Source organism: Hypanus sabinus, assembly GCF_030144855.1.
Source record: "Hypanus sabinus isolate sHypSab1 chromosome X1 unlocalized genomic scaffold, sHypSab1.hap1 SUPER_X1_unloc_9, whole genome shotgun sequence".
NCBI classification, from domain to species: Eukaryota; Metazoa; Chordata; class Chondrichthyes; order Myliobatiformes; family Dasyatidae; genus Hypanus; species Hypanus sabinus.
Genome location: NW_026778978.1, coordinates 763405 through 785000, shown reverse-complemented (window position 1 = coordinate 785000; position 21596 = coordinate 763405). Strand labels below are relative to the sequence as shown.

Genomic DNA, 21596 nt, shown 5'->3' with positions numbered 1-21596 from the left:
GACCATATAACAATCACAGCACGGAAACAGGCCATCTCGGCCTTTCTAGTCCGTGCCGAACGCCCACTCTTACCTAGTCCCACCGACCCATATAACCATATCACAATCACAGCACGGAAACAGGACATCTCGACCTTTCTAGTCCGTGCCAACACTCACTCTCACCTCGTCCCACCGACCTGCACTCAGCCCATAACCCTCCACTCCTTTCCTGTCCATATACCTATCCAATTTTACTTTAAGTGACAATACCGAACCTGCCTCTACCACTTCTACTGGAAGCTCGTTCCACACAGCTACCACTCTCTGAGTAAAGAAGTTCCCCCTCGTGTTACCCTTAAACTTTTGCCCCCTAACTCTCAACTCATGTCCTCTTGTTTGAATCTCCCCTACTCTCAACGGAAAAAGCCTATCCACATCAACTCCATCTATCCCCCTCATTATTTTAAATACCTCTATCGTCCCCCCTCAACCTTCTACGCTCCAAAGAATAAAGACCTAGCTTGTTCAACCTTTCTCTGCAACTTGGGTGCTGAAACCCAGGTAACATTCTAGTAAATCTCCTCTGTACTCTCTCTATTTTGTTGACATCTCTCCTATAGTTTGGTGACCAGAACTGTACACAATTTTGGCCTCACCAGTGTCTTGTACAACTTCAACATTACATCCCAACATGAAATCTGACATCGCCCCTGTACTCTCGATGCCTCCTCGTGTGAGCCATTTCCGCTTCGGGGAAAGAAGGGTCTCTCACTCCCAGCGTGTCCGCCTCTATCCTCCTTTGAGAAAAGCCCGAGCCCACTCAATAGACAGTAGGTGCAGAAGTAGACCATTCGGCCCCTCGAGCCTTCACCGCCATTCTGAGATCATGGCTGATTATCTACTATCAATACCCGGATCCTGCCTTGTCCCCATATCCCTTGATACCCCTATCCATAAGATACCTATCTAGCTCCTTCTTGAAAGCATCCAGAGAATTGGCCTCCACTACCTTCCAAGGCAGTGCATTCCAGACCCCCACAACTCTCTGGGAGAAGATGTTTTTCCTTAACTCTGTCCTAAATGACCTACCCCTTATTCTCAAACCATGCCCTCTGGTACTGGACTCTCCCAGCATCTGGAACATATTTCCTGCCTCTATCTTGTCCAATCCCTTAATAATCTTATATGTTTCAATCAGATCCCCTCTCAATCTCCTTAATTCCAGTGTGTACAAGCCCAGACTCTCTAACCTCTCTGTGTAAGACAGTCCGGACATCCCAGGAATTAACCTCGTGAATCTACGCTGCACTTCCTCTACAGCCAGGATGTCCTTCCTTAACCCTGGAGACCAAAACTGTACACAATACTCCAGGTGTGGTCTCACCAGGGCCCTGTACAAATGCAAGAGGATTTCCTTGCTCTTGTACTCAATTCCCTTTGTAATAAAGGCCAACGTTCCGTTAGCCTTCTTCACTGCCTGCTGCACTTGCTCATTCACCTTCAGTGACTGATGAACCAGGACTCCTAGATCTCTTTGTATTTCTCCCTTACCTAACTCTACACCGTTCAGATAATAATCTGCCTTCCTGTTCTTACTCCCAAAGTGGATAACCTCACATTAAACGCCATCTGCCAAGTATCTGCCCACTCACCCAGCCTATCCATGTCACCCTGAATTCTCCTAACATCCTCATCACATGTCACACTGCCACCCAGCTTAGTATCATCTCAAGCGATTCTTGTCAGACCTGCCCTCTAATCCAGGCAGCAGCCCCCCACCCACCCCCGCACCTCCTCCAAAACTTCCCTACGATGAGACGAAGAGAACTGAACACAACATGCCAAGTGCGGTCTCGCAGAGTTTGAGAGAGCTGCAATGTGACCTTGCGGCTCTTGAACTCAATTCCTTCCCCACCCCCCCGACTAACGGAGACGAATCCACTCAACTCACGCTGCAGCTTTGAGGGACCCCCTCCGCCCCCCCCCCCGCCGCCCCCCGACTCACCGCCGAACTCAGGTCCAGATAATCGAACTGGCCGTTGGTGAGGAAGCGCTCGGTGTAGCCGTCCAGTGTCAGGTTGACCTCCTGCCCGTGGCGCTCGATCTGAACCATATGCCACTGCTGGTCGTCCAGCAGGCTGCCGAGAGTGACGGTCGTCTCACCCCTCACCGGGTAAACGGTGCTGCTGCCTGACCGGGCAAAAAAGGGGGGAAGGGAAGGAGAGTGCAGGAGATAACTCCGGAATCAAGACAGACAAGTGGGTTTGAAAAGAACTTAACGGGGTGTTTAATACAGACAAGTGTGAGGTATTGCACTTTGGAAGGACAAACCAAGGTAGAACATACAAGGTAAACGGTAGGACACTGAGGACTGCAGTAGAACAGAGGGATCTGGGAATTCAGATACAAAATTCCCTAAAAGTGGCGTCACAGGTGGATAGGGTCGTAAAGAGAGCTTTTGGTACGTTGGCCTTTATAAATCAGAGTACTGAGTTTAAGAGTTGGAACGTTATGGTGAGGTTGTATAAGACAATGGTGAGACCGAATTTGGAGTATTGTGTGCAGTTTTGATCACCTAATTACAGGAAGGTTATTAATAAGGTTGAAAGAGTGCAGAGAAAGTTTACAAGGACGTTGCCGGGACTTGAGAAACTGAGTTACACAGAAAGGTTGAATAGGTTAGGACTTTATTCCCTGGAGTGTAGGAGAATGAGGGGTGATTTGATAGAGGTGTATAAAATTATGATGGGTATAGATGGAGTGAATGCAAACAAGCTTTCTCCACTGAGGCCAGGGGAGAAAAAAAACAGAGGACATGGGTTAAGGATGAAGGGGGAAAAGATTAAAGGGAACATGGGGGGCGGGGGCTTCTTCACACAGAGAGTGGTGGGAGTGTGGAATGAGCTGCCAGATTGAAGTGGTGAATGCGGGCTCACTTTTAACATTGAAGGAAAACTTGGACAGGTACATGGATGAGAGGTGTATGGAGGGATATGGTCCAGGTGCAGGTCAGAGGGACGAGGCAGAAAAATGGTTCAGCAGGGCCAAGAAGGGCCAGAAGGCCTGTTTCTGTGCTGTGATGTTCTACGGTTCTGTGGTTCGATGGGAGTAGAGAAGTGTAATGAATTATTGGGGAAGATTGAATAGGTGAGGTCTAGCACGTCAGAGAATGAGGGGAGATTTGACAGAGGTACACTATACAAAATTATGAGGGTCAGTACAAGTTGAGTTTTAACCCCACTGCGGTTGCGAGGGTCGGCAACGGGAGGTGATGGGTTAAGGGTTAAGGGGAAGCTTCTCCTCTCAGAGTGTGGAACGAGCTGCCAGCAGAAGATGGCCGATGCGGGCGCGCTTTCGGCTTCTGGATAAGGACGGTTCGACCGGGCTGAGGGTGGAGCTGCCAGCGTACAAGTCAGCGGACCGTGCAGTGAGACGGCGATGACGGGCGGGCGGGCGGGCGGCAGGTGATGGGGCAAGACCGCGGGAGGAGAGGTATCTCGAAGTCGGAAAGGGGCGGCGGAAACAGGACTGTGGGCGTTACATTTTAACGCGCCGGGCCTACAGGGAAAGGCAGATGATCTTGCGGTGCAGCCAGACAGTGGCGGGCGTGACGCCCGGACCCTCGGCTGAAAGATGGTGGAAGCTGGGAGCTTAGCTTCCGAGGATACCCCTTGTATCGACAGGACGGGCAGGACGGTGGAGGGGGAGGGGTGGCTCCGCTGGTTCGAAAGAAGAAATGAAACGACACCCTTGGGAAAAGGAAAGCGGACGGGAGTCCATGCGAGGAACAAAGCAAACCCCAGCTGTCCAGTTCTCCCGTCCATTCTGCTGTCCGATGGACATTAAATTGGACCACATCTCTGGCAACGAAATACTCGGCGGGAGTACAGACGCCGCCATTCAGCTGACTATTTACCTAACAGTTTTCCCCCCCAAGCCATTGGACTACCACCCAACTGCCCTCTGCTGTGCCTGCTGCCCTGTTTATTATTTATTGTAACGCCTGCACTGCCCTGTGTACCTTATGCAGTCCTGGGTAGGTCTGTCGTCTCGTGTAGTTTTTGTGTTGGTTTACGTAGTTCGGTGTAGTTTATGTATTGTTTCACGTCGCACCGTGGTCCTGAAAAACGTCGTCTCGTTTTTACTGTGCACTGCACCAGCAGTTGTGGTCGAAATGACAATTGAAAGTGACTGGGCTTGAAGACAAAGGATCAGATGATATGGAATATTTGTAGGTAGAGTGGAGGGTGAGTAGATTCTCCTGGGGGCTTAATATCGGCCTCCGAACGGCAGCCAGGACATGGAGCACAAATTGCATGTGACAAGGGCAATAGCCTTGCGGTGGGGGTGGGTTTCAATATTCAGGTAGGTCAGGAAAATCAGGTTGGTGCCAGAGCAAGAGGGGGAGTTTGTAGAATGCCCACGCGAGGGCATTTCGAGCAGCTTATGGTTGAGCCAATGTGGGGAGAGCCGATTTGATTCACCGTTGGTTAGTACGGTTCCCTGATGAGTAACGCCGTCAAAGGTTACGGGGAGAAGACTGGAGAACGGGGTTGAGAGGGATAGTAAACCAGCCTCGATGGGCCGAATGGTTTAATTACGGATTGGGTTTTGTGGAATAAAACAGACTTGATTAGGGAGCTTACTGTGAAGGACGAGGCCTAGTTCTGCTCCGATGTCCGGTGGACACGGAGCCAAAGGCATTGAACACGATCTGACAACCAGGTGTGTACCCAGACTGGCAACGGGACTTGTGACAAGCCGCAGGCTTGGACCCGGCTTCAACAGCTGCTAAACCCACCCACGAAGCTTTATCAGACCGTGGGAAAGGGCCGGCAACATCGTGAATGACACACACCCGTCAGGGAGGGGGGTATGTAGCACCCATGCCAGGACCACCCCACTCAAAAACAGTGACTTTCCTCAAGCAGGGAGGCTGATCAACACCTCCACCCACTGACCCACCCCTCCACTCCCCCAGTCCCCCACTGACCCTCCACTCCGCACCCCCAACCACCCATTGACCCACCCCTCCACACCCCCAATCACCCATTGACCCACCCCTCCACACCCCCAATCACCCACTGACCCACACCTCCACACCCACAACCACCCATTGACCCACCCCTCCACACCCCCAATCACCCACTGACCCTCCACTCCGCACCCCCAAACACCCATTGACCCACCCCTCCACACCCCCAATCACCGATTGACCCACCCCTCCACACCCCCAATCACCCAGTGACCCAACCCTGCACACCCCCAATCACCCACTGACCCACCCCTCCACACCCACAACCACCCATTGACCCACCCCTCCACACCCCCAATCACCCACTGACCCACCCCTCCACACCCCCAATCACCCACTGACCCACCCCTCCACACCCCCAATCACCCAGACCCACCCCTCCACACCCCCAATCACCCACTGACCCACCCGTCCACACCCACAACCACCCATTGACCCACCCCTCCACACCCCCAATCACCCACTGACCCACCCCTCCACACCCCCAATCACCCAGACCCACCCCTCCACACCCCCAATCACCCACTGACCCGCCCCTCCACACCCCCAATCACCCACTGACCCACCCCTCCACACCCCCAATCACCCACTGACCCGCCCCTCCACATCCCCAATCACCCACTGACCCACCCCTCCACACCCCCAATCACCCACTGACCCGCCCCTCCACATCCCCAATCACCCACTTACCCACCCCTCCATACCCCCAATCACCCACTGACCCAACCCAACACTCCCCTAACCACCCACTGACCCACCCCTCCACACCCCCACCCCTCCACATCCCCAATCACCCACTGACCTGCCCCTCCACACCTCCAACCACCCACTGACCCACCCCTCCACACCCCCAATCACCCACTGACCCACTCCTCCACACACCCCAAATCACCCACTGACCCACCCCTCCACACCCCCAATCACCCACTGACCCACCCCTCCACACACAATCACCCACTGACCCACCCCTCCACCCCCCCAATCACCCACTGACCCACCCCTCCACACCCCAAATCACCCACTGACCTGCCCCTCCACATCCCCAATCACCCACTGACCCTCCCCTCCACACCCCCAATCAATTACTGACCCACCCCTCCACACCCCCAATCACCCACTGATCCACCCCTCCACATCCCCAATCACCCACTGACCTGCCCCTCCACACCCCCAACCATCCACTGACCCGCCCCTCCACACCCCCCAATCACCTACTGACCCGCCCCTCCACACCCCCAATCACCCACTGACCCGCCCCTCCACACAATCACCACTGACCCAGCCCTCCACACCCCCAATCACCCACTGACCCACCCCTCCACACACCACCAATCACCCACTGACCCACCCCTCCACACCCCCAATCACCCACTGACCCACCCCTCCACATCCCCAATCACCCACTGACCTGCCCCTCCACACCCCCAACCACCCACTGACCCGCCCCTCCACACCCCCCAATCACCTACTGACCCGCCCCTCCACACCCCCAATCACCCACTGACCCGCCCCTCCACACAATCACCACTGACCCGGCCCTCCACAACCCCAATCACCCACTGACCCACCCCTCCACACACCACCAATCACCCACTGACCCACCCCTCCACACACCACCAATCACCCACTGACCCACCCCTCCACACCCCCAATCACCCACTGACCCACCCCTCCACATCCCCAATCACCCACTGACCTGCCCCTCCACACCCCCAACCACCCACTGACCCGCCCCTCCACACCCCCCAATCACCTACTGACCCGCCCCTCCACACCCCCAATCACCCACTGACCCGCCCCTCCACACAATCACCACTGACCCGGCCCTCCACACCACCAATCACCCACTGACCCACCCCTCCACACCCCAATCACCCACTGACCCTCCCCTCCACACCCCCAATCAATTACTGACCCACCCCTCCACACCCCCAATCACCCACTGACCCGCCCCTCCACACCCCCAATCACCCACTGACCCGCCCCTCCACACAATCACCACTGACCCGGCCCTCCACACCCCCAATCACCACTGACCCGCCCCTCCACACCCTCAGTCACCCACTGACCCACCCCTCCACACCCCCAATCACCCACTGACCCACCACACCCCCAATCACCCACTGACCCACCCCTCCACCCCCCCAGTCACCCACTGACCCACCCCTCCACCTCCCCAATCACCCACTGACCCACCCCTCCACACCCACAATCACACACTGACCCACCCCTCCACACCCCCAATCACCCACTGACCCAACCCTGCACACCCCCAATCACCCACTGACCCACCCCTCCACACCCCCAATCACCCACTGACCCACCCCTCCACACCCGCAATCACCCACTGACCCACCCCTCCACACCCCCAATCACCCACTGACCCACCCCTCCACACCCGCAATCACCCACTGACCCACCCTTCCACACCCCCAATCACCCACTGACCCACCCCTCCACACCCCCCAATCACCCACTGACCCACCCCTCCACGCCTCCAATCACCCACTGACCCACCCGTCCACACCCCCAACCACCCACTGACCCACCCCTCCACACCACCAATCACCCACTGACCCACCCCTCCACACCCTCAATCACCCACTGACCCACCCCTCCACATCACCAATCACCCACTGACCCACTCCTCCACACCCCCAATCACCCACTGACCCACCCCTCCACAACCCCAATCACCCACTGACCCACCCCTCCACACCCCCAATCACCCACTGACCCACCCGTCCACACCCCCCAATCACCCACTGACCCACCCCTCCACACACCCAATCACCCACTGACCCACCCCTCCACACACCCCAATCACCCACTGACCCACCCCTCCACACCCCCAATCACCCACTGACCCACCCCTCCACACACCCCCAATCACCCACTGACCCACCCCTCCACACCCCCAACCACCCACTGACCCACCCCTCCAAACCCCCAATCACCCACTGACCCACCCCTCCACACCCCCCCAATCACTCACTGACCCACCCCTCCACACCCCCAATCACCCACTGACCCACCCCTCCACACACCCAATGACCCACTGACCCACCCGTCCACACCACCAATCACCCACTGACCCACCCGTCCACACACCCAATCACCCACTGACCCACCCCTCCACACCCCCAACCACTCACTGACCCACCCCTCCACACCCCCAATCACTCACTGACCCACCCCTCCACACACCCAATCACCCACTGACCCACCCGTCCACACCCCCAATCACCCACTGATCCACCCCTCCACACACCCCCAATCACTCACTGACCCACCCCTCCACACACCCAATCACCCACTGACCCACCCGTCCACACCCCCAATCACCCACTGACCCACCCCTCCATACCCCCAATCACCCACTGACCCACCCCTCCACACACCCCAATCACCCACTGACCCACCCCTCCACACCCCCAACCACCCACTGACCCACCCCTCCACACCCCCAACCACCACTACTTTATCATTTCCTGTCAGAGTCACCTTGTGTACAGACACTCCTGTGCCCAGCGTCTCTTTATGGACAGACAATCAATCTGTGCGTATGAACTATCAGATGTATTTATATATTTTTTAAAATTATTTTTATGTTCTTTATCTTATTGTATTTTCTTTTGTGCTGCATCGGATCTGGAGTGACAATTATAATCAAAATAGGACATACATGGTAAATGGTAGGGCATTGAGGAATGCAGTAGAACAGAGTGATCTAGGAATAATGGTGCGTAGTTCCCTGAAGGTGGAATCTCATGTGGGTAGGGTGGTGAAGAAAGCTTTTGGTATGTTGGCCTTTATAAATCAGAGCATTGAGTATAGGAGTCGGGATGTAATGTTAAAATTGTACAAGGCATTGGTGAGGCCGAATTTGGAGTATTGTGTACAGTTCCGGTCACCAAACTATAGAAAAGATGTCAACAAAATAGAGAGAGTACAGAGGAGATTTACTAGAATGTTACCTGGGTTTCAGCAGCTAAGTTACAGAGAAAGGTTGAACAAGTTAGGTCTTTATTCTTTGGAGCGTAGAAGGCTGAGGGGGGACTTGATAGAGGTATTTAAAATTATGAGGGGGATAGATAGAGTTGACGTGGAGAGGCTTTTTCCATTGAGAGCAGGGGAGATTCAAACAAGAGGACATGACTTGAGAGATAAGGGGCAAAGGTTTAGGGGTAACACGAGGGGGAACTTCTTTACTCAGAGAGTGGTAGCTGTGTGGAACGAGCTTCCAGTAGAAGTGGTAGAGGCAGGTTCGGTATTGTCATTTAAAGTAAAATTGGATAGGTATATGGACAGGAAAGGAATGGAGGGTTATGGGCTGAGTGCGGGTAGGTGGGACTAGGTGAGAGTCAGCATTCGGCACGGACTAGAAGGGCCGAGATGGCCTGTTTCCATGCTGGAATTGTTATACGGTTATCTTGTCCTCCTGCACACTTGTGTACATGAAGTAACATTAAACGGTCGTCAGTAAGTACCTAAGTTAACATGGAAGACCAGCTGGGCTCGATGCAACTCCACGGTGATGTAATCTCCCTGCTCCCCTTCGCTGTGCAGGAGGACACCGTCCTTCGCCCACGTTTTAAAGTTGAACCAGATGGAGTCGTTGAGTGTCCGCGTCTTCCTCTCCTCAAACCAGTAGCTGAGGGAGCTGTTCCCGTCGAAGGAGACCGTGTCGGAATCTGAGCAAAGCAGAGGGAAGCCTCAGCGTTAGCGCCGGCAGGAAGTTGGCCCCGGAGAAGCCCGGCCGGCGCGACAGCTGCAAATCCAGCCACGGGGATCTTTGCAAACAGGAATCACGTTGGGATCATTCCCCAGAGAAAACCATAAACACGAGGCTTTGCCGATCCAGAGCGACACACACACAAAACGCTGGAGGAACTCAGCAGGTCAGGCAGCGTCCAAGGAAATGGACGGACGTTAGGGGCCGAGACCACTCGTCAGGGCTGGAAGGGAAGGAGAGGGGGGGGAATTCCAACGGCTTTTCCCCCTCTTCCTTTCCTCTCCCGATGAAGGAGCACGTTGATGCTGCTGAAATCCCCCAGCATTTTGCCAGTGCCAATCGCCTATCAACCTGAAAGGTTACAGTCCCCCCCCCCCACCCGAGCCACAGCTCGCCACGTCTACAGCGTTTCGTCAAGCATTCCGTAAATCTGAACAGACAGCGTAGGGTCAGAGACTCATAGAGACGGAGTACAGCGCAGAAACGGGCCCTTCAGCCCATCTAGCCCATCACCGAACTCGCGTGAACTCGCGTGAACTCGCCCCCCCCCCCCGAACTCCTCACCTTTCACCCTTAACCCATGACCTCTGGTGGTTGTCCCACCCACCCTCAGTGGAAAAAGCCTGCTTGCATTTACCCCGTCTGTACAAATCTCCCAGGAATAAAGTCCTAACCTATTCAAATCTTTCCTCATAACTCAGCCGCAATCCCGGCAACATCCTTCTAAATTTTCCCTGTACTCTTTCAAACCTGTTTACGTCTTTCCTGTCGGTCGGTGGCCAAAACTGCACACAGTACTCCAAACTAGGCCTCACCGACATTTTGTAAAACTTCAACATAACATCCCCATCTCCCCTACTCAATCCACTGATCTACGAAGGCCAATCTGCAAAAAGCTTCCTTTACGACCCAGCCTACCTGCGATGGCGCTTCCAATGATTACGGACCTGTATTCCCAGATCCCTCAGTTCTACCGCACTCCTCGGTGCCCTACCGTTCACGGTGTGAGGCCTACCCCGGTTGGTCCTGCCGACCGACCCCCCCCCCCTCGCCTTCGTCTGCACCAAATTCCATCCGCCGTTTCCCCAGCCGGTCCAGAACGCACTCCCATGGCGTTGTTCCGCAGAGAAACCGGGGTCGGGGCAAATGACGAGTTAGCACCCGGGGAGAGGGAAGGTGGGTGTAGACAAGCCGGGAACCAGCACCGTGAGGCGCAAAAGAGGGCATCGGGGTAAAAGGGAAACACTCCGAACCGACCGAAGAACGGGGGTGGGGGGGGGGGGGGTGGAGCTCGTGGCCTGCAAACAGGAAGTTGACAGGAAAACGAATGAAAAGCCAAAACTGTGGGAGAGGGGGTGGAAACGAGACGGGAAAAAGGAAATACCTGGGGCGGCAGGAAAACTGCTGCAGGAGGAGGCGGGAAACAGGCTTCAGCCGGAAAGGATGACGGTGTGAGAAGAGGAAAGGATGACGGTGTGAGAAGAGGAAAGGATGACGGTGTGAGAAGAGGAAAGGATGACGGTGTGAGAAGAGGAAAGGAGGACGGTGTGAGAAGAGGAAAGGAGGACGGCGTGAGAAGAGGAAAGGATGACGGTGTGAGAAGAGGAAAGGAGGACGGTGTGAGAAGAGGAAAGGATGACGGTGTGAGAAGAGGAAAGGAGGACGGTGTGAGAAGAGGAAAGGATGACGGTGTGAGAAGAGGAAAGGATGACGGTGTGAGAAGAGGAAAGGAGGACGAGTGAGTAGAAGGGCCACTGACACCATAGAAATAACAAGTGCTCACCCAGCCGGCTGTGTGGGAACAGGAAACTGGCAGTGGGGACGCAGGAAGTCAGTAGGGAAACAGGAAGTCAGCAGGGAGGAAGAGGAAGTCAGCAGGGAGGAAGAGGAAGTCAGCAGGGAGGAAGAGGAAGGCATGCTGTGGGGGGGGGTGTAGAAGGGAAACAGCAGCAACAGGAGCAACAGGCACAGGTCGCAGGAGAATATCAAGAGGAAAGGTAGAAGGGTAACGGGTTAATAGAGGGCTGCAGGAGGGTAAAAGCAGAAAGCTGGAAGTAAACGAACAACATTTGGTGAAGAGGGAACAGCAGGGGAGAGTGAGATAGCCGGGATAAAACCGGTACCGGGAATGCGGAGGAGGAGGAATAAGGGTACAAGCAGGAACTGGAGGGGGGGGGGGGGGGAGAGAAACAGTCGGTGGCACAGTTCGCACTAGGCTCTGCGAGTGTGCGGCCGCACTGTGACTGAAAGGCTCCCACGCACAAATCCTTTGTTGCTACACAGCTAGTGACACAGGGTAATGTTAAGATAACTTAGAGATTATATTATACAGCATTTTTTAAATTATGCTAATATAATTTTAAAGTATGTCTCCGTATAGTTTTGAAATACTTTGTAATTAATTATGTGTTAATGAATATAATCCATAACTTTCCTGAATATTAAATGTACCACAACCTGTACTCCGAAACATTTCAGAGCTTCACTGGAATAGATTGTCTGCTTCACAAGCAGTATTCCCTGCAAGCTATGACTGGAGCACGCAAAGATGCTGCGCTGTGCAACTTTTTGTCCAGTGACAACAGCGTGCCTGCCCTGAATTTTTAAGTGGAAGTAAAGTTGAAAATAAACTCAACTTTACTTTCTCAAAGGAAAATAAACTACCAATTCCAGTTTGTTCACTGTTTAAAAGACAATACACGCAGGTAATACCAGCTTCTGTATCGCACATAGGTATTTCCCATAGCTGCATGTTCCTGACCTTATGAGCTCTCAGTGTAACAGTTTCCACTGTCTCCTTGAGCCATTCCACTTTAAATGAATCATAACCGTTGCTTCTTTAAAATTCAACGTAGTGAATCAGTAATTTCTTCAATTAAAAACAGCATCATTAAGCCAGTTCTAAAATACGCAGACAAATCATCGCAAGCCCTGCATCGTCAACACCGTCCACGTCAGCAAACGGGAAAGGAAATGTGATAGTGAACGACTGTGGAATATATTCCACGTGTCAACAAAGGTGACAACCTTTAGTGCGCGGTTTAAATCCCTTTGTGCGCCAAAAGCAGCAGATGTGCGCGTGAGCGGGAACATCGATTTCAAGTTACAAATTGTAACAACAAACACAGAATGGAAGTCGGGAGATCATTGTCGAAAAAGCTGGCTGAACGTCAAAACAGTCCAAATTTGAACGTTTACAAAAACATGGAAGATTTTCTTCGTTCCGCTATATTTCATTATGCCCTCCAAAGTATGTAATTTTTCTGTTTCCTTTCAAATTATTCACAGTATGCTATCTCAAAAACAGAAAGTTTAGGTGCGGCACAGTTTTCAGACCGTGTGAAAATCTCCTGCTCAGTGGCTGATCCACACGGGTGTGTAAAAATAAAAACAGCAAGTGGAAAAGGTGAATTGCGTCGAGGAAGAGTAAAGGGAAGGAAAAGGGAAGAAAGAGGAAACGGGAGTGGGGGGGGGGAATCAAATCATGAGCAGAGGAAAGGGAATACTGTGGGAAAAGGAAGATTTACCACAAGGGCTTCGAAAGAAACATCATTGCATCGGGGGAAGAAAGAGGAATGTGGAAAGAGAGAGTGTGGGGAAGTGAAATGAGATGTAAGAGGCTGCAGGGAGGAATGAGAAAGACCGTACGAAATCAGAAGGAAGGGGAGAGGGATGAGTACAGAGTTGTAAAGGCAAAGGCCGTATTGGTCTCCAGGCAACCACAGAGAGGGAAATGACAGTCGGAGAAATGGGGAAGGATGGTGGGAAGGGAAGAACACCAGGAGAAGGTGAAAGCGAGATTAAAAGGAGAAGCGGCCATTCCGTAGGCACACTCTCTGGAATCTAACACACAAAGACACTTAACCACAATCTCATACGCAACTTCCTCACACAAAAAAAAACATCCTGCTTGTTTTTCGGTTCCTCCCCCGGTTTGTAGTTTCGAGAGCTGCCCCACAAAGTGATAAGTTTTGGTGAACAAGGGCGAAACAGCCAAAGGACATGAGGAAATATAGATGGGCATGGGGAAATGGCAGATGGACACGGTGGGTAACAAATAGACTTGGGGAAATGGCGATTGGACTTGGTGAAAAAGATGGACACGGGGACACAGAAGACAGACATGGGTAAACAGGATAGGTACACGGGGGACATGGTACACGTACATGAAATGGCAGACGGACATGGGAGAAAAACAGCAGAGGGACATGAGAAAACAGCAGATGGACACGGGGAAATGGCAGATGGACACGAGGGAAATGGCAGATGGACACAGTGGGAAATGGCAGATGGACACGGGGAAATGGCAGTTGGACACGGGGAAATGGCAGATGGACACGGGGGAAATGGCAGATGGACACGGAGGAAATGGCAGATGGACACAGGGAAATGGCAGATGGACACGGGGGAAATGGCAGATGGACACAGTGGGAAATGGCAGATGGACACTGGGGGAAATGGCAGATGGACACAGTGGGAAATGGCAGATGGACACGGGGAAATGGCAGTTGGACACGGGGAAATGGCAGATGGACACGGGGGAAATGGCAGATGGACACAGGGGAAATGGCAGATGGACACAGGGAAATGGCAGATGGACACGGGGGAAATGGCAGATGGACACAGGGAAATGGCAGATGGAAGTGGGAAATTGTAGATGGACACTGTGGGAAATGGCAGACGGACGGTGAAATGGCAGATGGACACAGGGAAATGGCAGATGGACACGGGGAAATGGCAGATGGACATGGGGAAATGGCAGATGGACACAGTGGGAAACGGCAGATGGACACAGGGAAATGGCAGATGGACACAGTGGGAAATGGCAGACGGACACGGGGAAATGGCAGATGGACACGGGGAAATGGCAGATGGACACGGCGAAATGGCAGATGGATACAGTGGGAAATGGCAGATGGACATGGGGAAATGGCAGATGGACAGGGGGAAATGGCAGATGGACAGGGAAATGGCAGATGGACACGGGGAAATGGCATATGGACAGTGCGAAATGAGAGAAGGACACGGGAAATGAGAGATGGACTCAGGGAAATGGCAGATGGACAGACACAGTGGGAAATGGCAGATGGACACGGGGGAAATGGCAGATGGACCACGGGGGAAATGGCAGATGGACAAGGGGAAATGGCAGTTGGACACGGGGAAATGGCAGATGGACACAGAAAGAAATGGCAGATGGAAACGGGGAAACGGCAGATGGACACGGGGAAACGGCAGATGAACACAGTGGGAAATGGCAGATGGACAAAGTGGGAAATGGCAGATGGACGGGGAAATGGCAGACGGACACAGTGGGAAATAGCAGATGGACACAGTGGGAAATGGCAGATGGACACGGGGAAATGGCAGATGGACACAGGGAAATGGCAGATGGACACAGGGAAATGGCAGATGGACGCAGTGGGAAATGGCAGATGGAGGCAGTGGGAAATGGCAGATGGAAGTGGGAAATTGTAGATGGACACTGTGGGAAATGGCAGACGGACACGGTGAAATGGCAGATGGACACAGGGAAATGGCAGATGGACACGGGGAAATGGCAGATGGACATGGGGAAATGGCAGATGGACACGGGGAAATAGCAGATGGACACGGCGAAATGGCAAATGGACGCAGGGAAATGGCACATGGACAGTGCGAAATGAGAGAAGGACACTGGAAATGAGAGATGGACACAGGGAAATGGCAGATGGACAGACACAGTGGGAAATGGCAGATGGACACGGGGGAAATGGCAGATGGACCACGGGGGAAATGGCAGATGGACACGGGGAAATGGCAGTTGGACACGGGGAAATGGCAGATGGACACAGAGGGAAATGGCAGATGGAAACGGGGAAACGGCAGATGGACACGGGGAAACGGCAGATGAACACAGTGGGAAATGGCAGATGGACAAAGTGGGAAATGGCAGATGGACGGGGAAATGGCAGACGGACACAGTGGGAAATAGCAGAGGGACACAGTGGGAAATGGCAGATGGACACGGGGAAATGGCAGATGGATGGGGAAATGGCAGACGGACATAGTGGGATATAGCAGATGGACACAGTGGGAAATGGCAGATGGACAGTGGGAAAACTCAGACCGACATGGGGAGATGGCAGACAGACACGGGGAAATGGCAGATGGCCAAGGGGAAATGGCAGATGGATACAGTGGGAAAGGCAGATGGACACTGTGGGAAATGGCAGATGGACACGGGGAAATGGGAGTTGGACACGGGGAAATGGCAGATGGACACAGAGGGAAATGGCAGATGGACACTGGGGGAAATGGCAGATAGACACGGGGAAACGGCAGATGGACACAGGGGGAAATGGGAGATGGACACGTGGAAATGGCAGATGGACACAGGGTGAAATGGCAGATGGACACGGGAGAAATGGCAGATGGACACAGTGGGAAATGGCAGATGGACACAATGGGAAATGGCAGATGGACACAGGGGGAAAAGGCAGATGGACAAGGGAGAAATGGCAGATGCACACAGTGGGAAATGGCAGATGGACACAGGGAAATGGCAGATGGACACAGTGGGAAATGGCAGATGGACACGGGGAAATGGCAGATGAACACAGTGGGAAATGGCAGATGGACACGGGGAAATGGCAGATGGACACAGTGGGAATGGCTGATGGACACAGGGGGAAATGGCAGATGGACACAGTGGGAAATGGCAGATGGACACAGTGGGAAATGGCAGATGGACACGGGGAAATTGCAGAATGACACGGGGAAATGGCAGATGGACACAGAGGGAAATGGCAGACGGACACGGGGAAAATGGCAGATGGACACAGTGGGAAATGGCAGATGGACACTGGGGGAAATGGCAGATGGAGACAGTGGGAAATGGCAGATGGACACTGGGGGAAATGGCAGATGGACACAGTGGAAATGGCAGATGGACACAGTGGGAAATGTCAGATCGACACAGTGGAAAATGGCAGATGGACACAGGGAAATGGCAGATGGACACTGGGGGAAATGGCAGATGCACACAGTGGGAAATGGCAGATGGACACGGGGAAATGGCAGATGGACACAGTGGAAATGGCAGATGGACACAGGGAAATGGCAGATAGACACAGTGGGTAAATGTCAGATGGACACAGTGGAAAATGGCAGACGGACACAGTGGGAAATGGCAGATGGACACAGGGAAATGGCAGATGGACAGTTCGAAATGGCAGATGGTCACTGAGGTAAATGGCAGATGGACACAGTGGGAAATGGCAGATGGACACAGTGGGAAATGTCAGATGGACACAATGGGAAATGGCAGATGGACACGGGGAAATGGCAGATGGACACAAGAGAAATGGCAGATGGACACAGTAGGAAATGGCAGATGGACACAGTGGGAAATGGCAGATGGACACAGGGGGAAATGGCAGATGGACACAGTGGGAAATGGCCGATGGACACAGTGGGAAATTGAAGATGGACACAGTGGGAAATGGCAGATGGACACAGTGGGAAATGGCCGATGGACAGTGGGAAATTGAAGATGGACACAGTGGGAAATGGCAGATGGACATAGTGGGAAATGGCAGATTGACAAGGGGGAAATGGCAGATGGACACAGTGGGAATGGCAGATTGACACGGGGGAAATGGCAGATGGACACAGTGGGAATGGCAGATGGACACAGGGGGAAAAGGCAGATGGACAAGGGGGAAATGGCAGATGGACAAGGGGGAAATGGCAGATGGACACAGTGGGTAAATGTCAGATGGACACAGTGGAAAATGGCAGACGGACAGTGGGAAATGGCAGATGGACACAGGGAAATGGCAGATGGACACAGGGAAATGGCAGATGGACACAGTGGGTAAATGTCAGATGGACACAGTGGAAAATGGCAGACGGACACAGTGGGAAATGGCAGATGGACACAGTGGGAAATGGCAGATGGACACAGTGGGAAATGGCAGATGCACACGGGGAAATGGCAGATGGACACGAGGGGGAAATGGCAGATGAACACCGTGGGAATGGCAGATTGACAAGGGGGAAATGGCAGATGGACACGGGGAAATGGCAGATGGACACAGTGGGAAATGGCAGATGGACACGGGGAAATGGCAGATGGACACGAGGGGGAAATGGCAGATGAACACAGTGGGAATGGCAGATTGACACGAGGGGGAAATGGCAGATGGACACAGTGGGAAATGGCAGATGGACACGAGGGGAAAATGGCAGATGGACACAGTGGGAATGGCAGATGGACACGGTGAAATGGCAGATGGACACAGGGAAATGGCAGATGGACACGGGGAAATGGCAGATGGACATGGGGAAATGGCAGATGGACACGGGGAAATGGCAGATGGACATGGTGAAATGGCAGTTGGACACAGTGGGAAATGGCAGATGGACACGGGGGAAATGGCCGATGGACCACGGGGGAAATGGCCGATGGACACGGGGAAATGGCAGATGGACACAGGGAAATGGCAGATGGACACAGTGGGAAATGTCAGATGGACACAGTGGAAAATGGCAGACGGACACAGTGGGAAATGGCAGATGGACACAGGGAAATGGCAGATGGACAGTTGGAAATGGCAGATGGTCACAGTGGGAAATGGCAGATGGACAGGGGGAAATGGCAGATAGACACGGGGGAAATGGCAGATGGACACAGTGGGAAATGTCAGATGGACACAATGGGAAATGGCAGATGGACACGGGGAAATGGCAGATGGACACAAGAGAAATGGCAGATGGACACAGTAGTAAATGGCAGATGGACACAGTGGGAAATGGCAGATGGACACAGGGGGAAATTGAAGATGGACACAGTGGGAAATGGCAGATGGACACAGTGGGAAATGGCAGATGGACACAGGGGGAAATGGCAGATGGACACAGTGGGAAATGGCAGATGGACACGGGGAAATGGCAGATGGACACGGGGAAATGGCAGATGAACACAGTGGGAATGGCAGATGGACACAGTGGGAAATGGCAGATGGACACAGGGGGAAATGGCAGATGGACACAGTGGGAAATGGCCGATGGACACAGTGGGAAATTGAAGATGGACACAGTGGGAAATGGCAGATTGACACAGTGGGAAATGGCAGATGGACACAGGGGGAAATGGCAGATGGACACAGTGGGAAATGGCAGATGGACACAGTGGGAAATGGCAGATGGACACGGGGAAATGGCAGATTGACACGGGGAAATGGCAGATGGACACAGAGGGAAATGGCAGATGGACACGGGGGAAATGGCAGATGGACACAGTGGGAAATGGCAGATGGACACTGGGGGAAATGGCAGATGGATACAGGGGGAAATGGCAGATGGACACTGGGGGAAATGGCAGATGGACACAGGGGGAAATGGCAGATGGACACAGTGGGAAATGGCAGATGGACACAGTGGGAAATGGCAGATGGACACGGGGAAATGGCAGATTGACACGGGGAAATGGCAGATGGACACAGAGGGAAATGGCAGATGGACACGGGGGAAATGGCAGATGGACACAGTGGGAAATGGCAAATGGACACTGGGGGAAATGGCAGATGGATACAGTGGGAAATGGCAGATGGACACTGGGGGAAATGGCAGATGGACACAGTGGAAATGGCAGATGGACACAGGGAAATGGCAGATGGACACAGTGGGTAAATGTCAGATGGACGCAGTGGAAAATGGCAGACGGAGACAGTGGGAAATGGCAGATGGACACAGGGAAATGGCAGATGGACAGTTGGAAATGGCAGATGGTCACAGTGGTAAATGGCAGATGGACACAGAGGGAAATGGCAGATGGACAGTGGGAAATGTCAGATGGACACAGTGGGAAATGTCAGATGGACACAGAGGGAAATGGCAGATGGACACGGGGGAAATGGCAGATGGACACAGTGGGAAATGGCAGATGGACACTGGGGGAAATGGCAGATGGATACAGTGGGAAATGGCAGATGGACACTGGGGGAAATGGCAGATGGACACAGTGGAAATGGCAGATGGACACAGGGAAATGGCAGATGGACACAGTGGGTAAATGTCAGATGGACGCAGTGGAAAATGGCAGACGGAGACAGTGGGAAATGGCAGATGGACACAGGGAAATGGCAGATGGACAGTTGGAAATGGCAGATGGTCACAGTGGTAAATGGCAGATGGACACAGTGGGAAATGGCAGATGGACACGGGGAAATGGCAGATGGACACGGGGAAATGGCAGATAGACACGGGGGAAATGGCAGATGGACACAGAGGGAAATGGCAGATGGACAGTGGGAAATGTCAGCTGGACACAGTGGGAAATGTCAGATGGACACAATGGGAAATGGCAGATGGACACGGGGAAATGGCAGATGGACACAAGAGAAATGGCAGATGGACACAGTAGGAAATGGCAGATGGACACAGTGGGAAATGGCAGATGGACACAGGGGGAAATGGCAGATGGACACAGTGGGAAATGGCCGATGGACACAGTGGGAAATTGAAGATGGACACAGTGGGAAATGGCAGATGGACACAGTGGGAAATGGCAGATTGACAAGGGGGAAATGGCAGATGGACACAGTGGGAATTGCAGATTGACACGGGGGAAATGGCAGATGGACACAGTGGGAATGGCAGATGGACACAGGGGGAAAAGGCAGATGGACAAGGGGGAAATGGCAGATGGACAAGGGGGAAATGGCAGATGGACACAGTGGGAATGGCAGATGGACACAGTGGGAAATGGCAGATGGAAACGGGGAAATGGCAGATGGACACGAGGGGGAAATGGCAGATGAACACAGTGGGAATGGCAGATTGACAAGGGGGAAATGGCAGATGGACACGGGGAAATGGCAGATGGACACAGTGGGAAATGGCAGATGGACACGGGGAAATGGCAGATGGACAAGAGGGGGAAATGGCAGATGAACACAGTGGGAATGGCAGATTGACACGAGGAGGAAATGGCAGATGGAAACAGTGGGAAATGGCAGATTGACAAGGGGGAAATGGCAGATGAACACAGTGGGAATGGCAGATTGACACGGGGGAAATGGCAGATGGACACAGTGGGAATGGCAGATGGACAGGGAGAAAAGGCAGATGGACAAGGGGGAAATGGCAGATGGACAAGGGGGAAATGGCAAATGGACACAGTGGGAATGGCAGATGGACACAGTGGGAAATGGCAGATGGACACGGGGAAATGGCAGATGGACACGAGGGGGAAATGGCAGATGAACACAGTGGGAATGGCAGATTGACAAGGGGGAAATGGCAGATGGACATGGGGAAGTGGCAGATGGACACAGTGGGAAATGGCAGATGGACACGGGGAAATGTCAGATGGACACGAGGGGGAAATGGCAGATGGACACAGTGGAAAATGGCAGATGGACACGAGGGGGAAATGGCATTTGGACACAGTGGGAATGGCAGATGGAGACGGTGAAATGGCAGATGGACACAGGGAAATGGCAGATGGACACGGGGAAATGGCAGATGGACATGGGGAAATGGCAGATGGACACGGGGAAATGGCAGATGGACACGGCGAAATGGCAGATGGACACAGTGGGAAATGGCAGATGGACGTGGGGAAATGGCAGATGGACAGGGGGAAATGGCGGATGGACACAGTGGGTAAATGTCAGATGGACGCAGTGGAAAATGGCAGACGGACACAGTGGGAAATGGCAGATGGACACAGGGAAATGGCAGATGGACAGTTGGAAATGGCAGATGGTCACAGTGGTAAATGGCAGATGGACACAGAGGGAAATGGCAGATGGACAGTGGGAAATGTCAGATGGACACAGTGGGAAATGTCAGATG

The 21596-nt window shown here is 53.2% G+C and overlaps 1 protein-coding gene across 1 annotated transcript in view; it reads right to left on the bottom strand.

Annotated features, from left to right (window-relative positions):
• LOC132385671 (contactin-associated protein 1-like) overlaps window positions 1-10979 on the bottom strand; it is a gene marked incomplete at its 3' end in the record, with an annotated part of 29069 nt that extends 18090 nt beyond the window's left edge. Inside the window, exons 1-3 of the mRNA XM_059957876.1 lie at window positions 10805-10979; window positions 9508-9711; window positions 1988-2172 (exon numbers count right to left, since the gene is read on the bottom strand). Of these exons, the coding sequence (XP_059813859.1) occupies window positions 1988-2172; window positions 9508-9711; window positions 10805-10979 (564 nt within the window). The remainder of the gene's footprint in view (window positions 1-1987; window positions 2173-9507; window positions 9712-10804) is intronic.
• Between the last annotated feature and the right edge of the window lie 10617 nt (window positions 10980-21596).